Below are 5,000 nucleotides of genomic sequence, written 5' to 3' on the forward strand. Positions count from 1 at the left end.
AAAACTTAAAGGAAACAACAACGATGCATTAGTGACACTGAACAAAACTAACGTTATGGTCATGAATAAAACAGAAGGAACTTGTTCATGCAGACTGATTCTACAATTAAAATAAAAAATGTTTTTCATGATGTCGATATATGAGAAAACACGATCACACATGTGATTTTTCCAGATTTTTCATACGTAAAAATGCCACCCTCGTGAATAATGCAAATCTGTTTTTGTTTGTTTGTTTGTTATTAATTCTGGTTGTTCTTAATGACCTCAAACTGATTTTATGTGGTACACAGTGCTCAAAAATCTGTCAAAATGTTTTAGTACAACTTTGATAAGCTACAAAGCCACACTGTTTCATGGACTGTCGGAGCATTATGGCTGCCGGAGTCAGGAGCCAGTACCTATTACTCCTCGAGGAGTAATGTGTGCATAAGGACGTCACGTTCAGGCCGGCAGCCATTTTGGTAGGCAAAAAGCGTCCATATCAACAAGTCAACATCAACATCATCAACACTTTATCGGCGTACATCAACAGTCGTCATACCACAGTACAACATCAACATCACATCATCATTAGTCACATTCAGTGACTTAGACTAAGATGATGAAGTCATGTCAAAACAATTAAATGCAAAACCTACTTCAAAATACGAGGACTTATCAAGACACACATAGGCAACGCAACTGTCAACACAAATGACAAACTTAACTTTTTGCCTACCAGCCACTGCACACGTGCGGAACAGCCAGATGTAAACAAAAACAATGTTTTCTCGTATTACCATCGACAGACAGATTTGTGCAGTTTAAATGTTCGACTTGTAATCTGTGAACATCTGTAGCATTTAAACTGCACAAATCTATCTGTTTATGCTAATATCTACATCATGAAATTTTAATTCTAGACTCAGTAACAAGTTACTTGTTAATTACTTCTGTTTTATTCATGATCATAACATGAGTTTAGTTTCTTGTGTGACTAATGCTGGTCGTTGTTTCCTTTAAGTTTTGCTCTTTCTTCTCTTGATAGTTGTGGATAAATTGTTCATGTTAGAATGTTTGTCCTTTGTGGAGCTTGTTGGTTGAAGATTTGGTGATGGGGCAGATTTATGAAGCTGATGAGAGACACACATTTGTACACACACATTTACACACACATTTACACACACACACATTTACACACACATTTACACACACACACATTTACACACACATTTACACACATTTACACACACATTTACACACACATTTACACACACATTTACACATTTACACACACACACACATTTACACACACATTTACACACACATTTACACACATTTACACACACATTTACACACACACATTTACACACACATTTACACACACATTTACACACACATTTACACACATTTACACACACATTTACACACACATTTACACACACATTTACACACACATTTACACACACATTTACACACACATTTACACATATTTACACAGAAAACCATTAACCGGGAGTTACATTTACCGACATCGTGGCTCATCTAGCAGTTGTGAAAAAGGTCTGTTAGTCACTACTAAACTGGATTCTCTTCAAATCATGTATTTGTTTTTTTGTTGCTAATGTGTGTATTGTGTTCCCATGGTGACAGCTGAAAATTCCACCAGAGAGATACATGTAGAACACCCTCAGTGTGATTAACTTTTCACTTTTTTTCTAGTTCTGCCAAAGTTTTCTGTTGAAGTGGAGGCTCCAGATGAAGTCAGCATCGCTCTGGAAGAACTCTCCTTTAAAGTGTGTACAAAGTGAGTCAGATTCCCTCCCTGTGCCTCAGATGCCCTCCCTGTGCCTCAGATGCCCTCCCAGATGTTGTTGTGGTTGGATAATACAGTTGTACATGATTGTTTTCAGATACACGTTTGGTCAGTCGGTGCCGGGGCAGGTGGAGGTCAGTGTGTGCAGAGACTTTGAACCACAGAGATACATCCTGAGTCCAAAAGTAAACCCCCCTGTGTGCCACAAAGAAGTACAGGAGGTACATAATAGTACTGCTGCTGCTACTACTACTACTACTACTACTACGACTACTACTATTACTACTACTGCTGTTATTACTACTACTTGTAGGTGCCCAAAGATGGCTGTGCGTCCTTCTCCATTCCAACATCTCAGTTTAAAAACATCTCTCGGTTGGAAGCTGCATACAGCATAAACGCCATGATGATCGAAGAGGGAACAGGTACCTCAAACTACCATTACTACTTATTATTACTATATAATTTATTGTTTATTTGAACAGGGACAGATCCACAGACACAGATGAACACTGCAGGGATTTGTTTACAGCCAAATACAGTACAGTACAGTACAGTACAGTACAGTGTAGTACAGTACAGTATAGTGTAGTGTAGTACAGTATAGTGCAGTACAGTACAGTGCAGTAAAATATATTACAGTACAGTACAGTACAGTACAATACAGTACAGTGTGTACTGTACTAGTGTAGTATAGTACAGTGTAGTACAGTGTAGTACAGTACAGTACAGGGTAGTACAGTACAGTACAGTGCAGTAGAGCCACAGTGTCACAGTGGTGAGACGCACACAGAGGATCACAGCTGCAGGGTTCGTGTCGGACCAGATCGCTGTGAGGGGAGCAATTCTTAGTCCAGTTATTTAAACTGTGGTTTGAACCTAAACCTGATCCTTTTCCTCAGACCTGAAGCAGTCTGTGACGCAGAAGATCAAGATCTCGTATGAAATTGGAAAAGTGGAGTTTGTGAATCCTCCCAACAGATACAACCCTGGTGAAGTACTGGAGCTGCAGGTACTTTTACTCACTCAAACTGACGTTATTATTGTGTCTCTGGGAGTATTATGCTAAATATTTTTTTGAGCTTTCAAACATTTTTATGACATTGGTCCTTTCATCAAAAACATGCCTGAAGAGGTTTTTTTAGTGATCTCTGCCAGGAGGGTTTGAATAGGGCACTGGAGAGATCACTAAATTACTCAGACATGCATGGATGACTCTAAACCCTCTTCAGGTATATTTTTTGAGTTGATTTGCTTCATACAAAATGGATGGATTCTCCAAAGTGCAGATGTGAGTGAACAGCTGGTTTAACCCTCTCCAGGCATTGCAGATTTGCAACAGCTAAATGCCAATTACCAACTTACTCCAAATCTCAGGAGCCTTTTTTCCCATCCATGCTGATAAACTTGGACGATGGAGACTGTGCAAGAACGGCTACACACAAACGACCTGCCAGAAGTGCAAAGTACTTTTGTTATTTACAAAAAATAAAAATTGTTTCTTGGAGCACCACATGAAAAAGTGATGTTGTTCTGCCACTGTAAAGCTGTTACACTGTGCTCTTTGTTTTCATTGTTATGAAAAGTGGTATATACATAAAGTTAGCGTTCATGTCATTTTCAGTCTTCAGTGTTAATTTACCACACCAGACCAATGTTGCAAATCTGAAACATCCCAGAACGCATTGGATGTGAAAAAAAAGTCAGGATTGTATATTACTACCCCATATGATCATTTTCCCCAAATATCAGATTTTTTCCTGTTACTAAAATTTAATTTGAGCCTAAGAGGGTTAAATGTGTTTCTGTGCAGGTGAAGGTGGTGCATTATAATAACACACCAGTCTCCCACACTGAGGTCCATCTGATCACAGAAGATGACGATGAGCTCCAAAAGCTGAAGACTGACCAGGACGGACACGTTACCTTCAGCTTCAACACCAGCTCCTACTCAGACTCTGTCGGTCTCATGGTGGGTCCAGAGGTAGACCTAGGATAGACCTGGTTTAGTCCTGGTTTAATCCTGGTTTAGTCCTGGTCAGAGTCTGGTCAGGACTTGGATGGGAGATTACTGGGAATACAGGTGCCACAGGTGCAAACTGTTGTTGTGTCTTCAGGCAAGACACTTGACCCACATTACCTAGTATGAATGTGGTGTGTGTGAGTGTTGGTGGTGGGAGGGGCCGATGGTGCAGATTGGCAGCCTCTCTTCTGTCCGTCTGCCTCAGGGCAGCTGTTGTTACCATAGTTACTTGACTCCATTGAGTGTGGAGTGAATGAAGAATGCACAAAATCACAAAGTAACTTTAGCGTCTGAGAAAAGCAGACCTGCAGTCACCAGGTCATATGGAGCGAGTCCTGAGCTTCAGATGCAGCGGTGAAAGTGGATTTGTATTTGTCGTTCTGTAAAATGATCTACTGAGACCTTTCTCAACACTTTTATAGTGGCTCCTGTGTGTTATTGTGTCATTTTATAGGTCACTTATTTTCTTTGTATTGATACTTTGCAGTGGCATCATGTTGGGGGTGTTCTATTCTTGTACCTATGGTAGATTGTTCAGCAGTTTCCATGGTGATTTACTACTGTAAAATATACTAAGGGATGCTGTCTGTATTAACCCGCTGCAGGGTGCTCTTGGAAGGATCAGCCAGATGTCTTGAATAAGTGTGCTTTATTGAGTATTCAGCATTACTGAAATGGTGTAAGTGTGTGGTTGTTTATATTACACACACACTACCAAAGATGAAAATAACCTCTAAAAAAACACAACAACAAGAGCATGTCTCGCTGCTTGCAGTTCCAAAAAAAAACACTGAACCCCAGTACCTGGCCCCAGCCCTGCAAGATGGGGCCACATAAGAGGTTCTGGTTAAGTTAGAGTAAGTTCTGATTGGTCGCTGCACGCAGTGACAGTCTCCATGTGGAAGACCAAGAATACAAGGCCAAAAACAATTTTAAGAAAAAATACAACATGAATTTAAACTAGTGTAACCAGACTTCCCCATTTACCCGGGACAGTCCTGTGTCCAGCAGATTTATACAAAACCAGTGATTTGTCCAGTTTTATGCAAGAAATGTTCCAGGTGTATTTTGGACCAATCTGATCCCTGCCAACAGTAAAGAAAGGCATAAATTGTCATTTGTTTAGGTAAAATACAGAAAAGCTGCTTAAAAATGACCAAAACACAAAGAAAATCTGAC

The 5,000-nt window shown here is 40.0% G+C and overlaps 1 protein-coding gene across 1 annotated transcript in view; it reads left to right on the forward strand.

The window, feature by feature from the left end:
* The window catches only part of LOC129408189 (pregnancy zone protein-like), a 19,625-nt gene that overhangs the window by 6,536 nt on the left and 8,089 nt on the right, over positions 1-5,000 (forward strand). The window contains 5 exon segments of the mRNA XM_055151268.1: positions 1,705-1,789; positions 1,896-2,019; positions 2,112-2,223; positions 2,701-2,810; positions 3,612-3,770. Of these exon segments, the coding sequence (XP_055007243.1) occupies positions 1,705-1,789; positions 1,896-2,019; positions 2,112-2,223; positions 2,701-2,810; positions 3,612-3,770 (590 nt within the window).

The sequence above is a fragment of the Boleophthalmus pectinirostris genome, unplaced genomic scaffold, assembly GCF_026225935.1.
Source record: "Boleophthalmus pectinirostris isolate CB_2022bp ecotype Guang Dong unplaced genomic scaffold, ASM2622593v1 HiC_scaffold_15, whole genome shotgun sequence".
Lineage (NCBI taxonomy): Eukaryota > Metazoa > Chordata > Actinopteri > Gobiiformes > Gobiidae > Boleophthalmus > Boleophthalmus pectinirostris.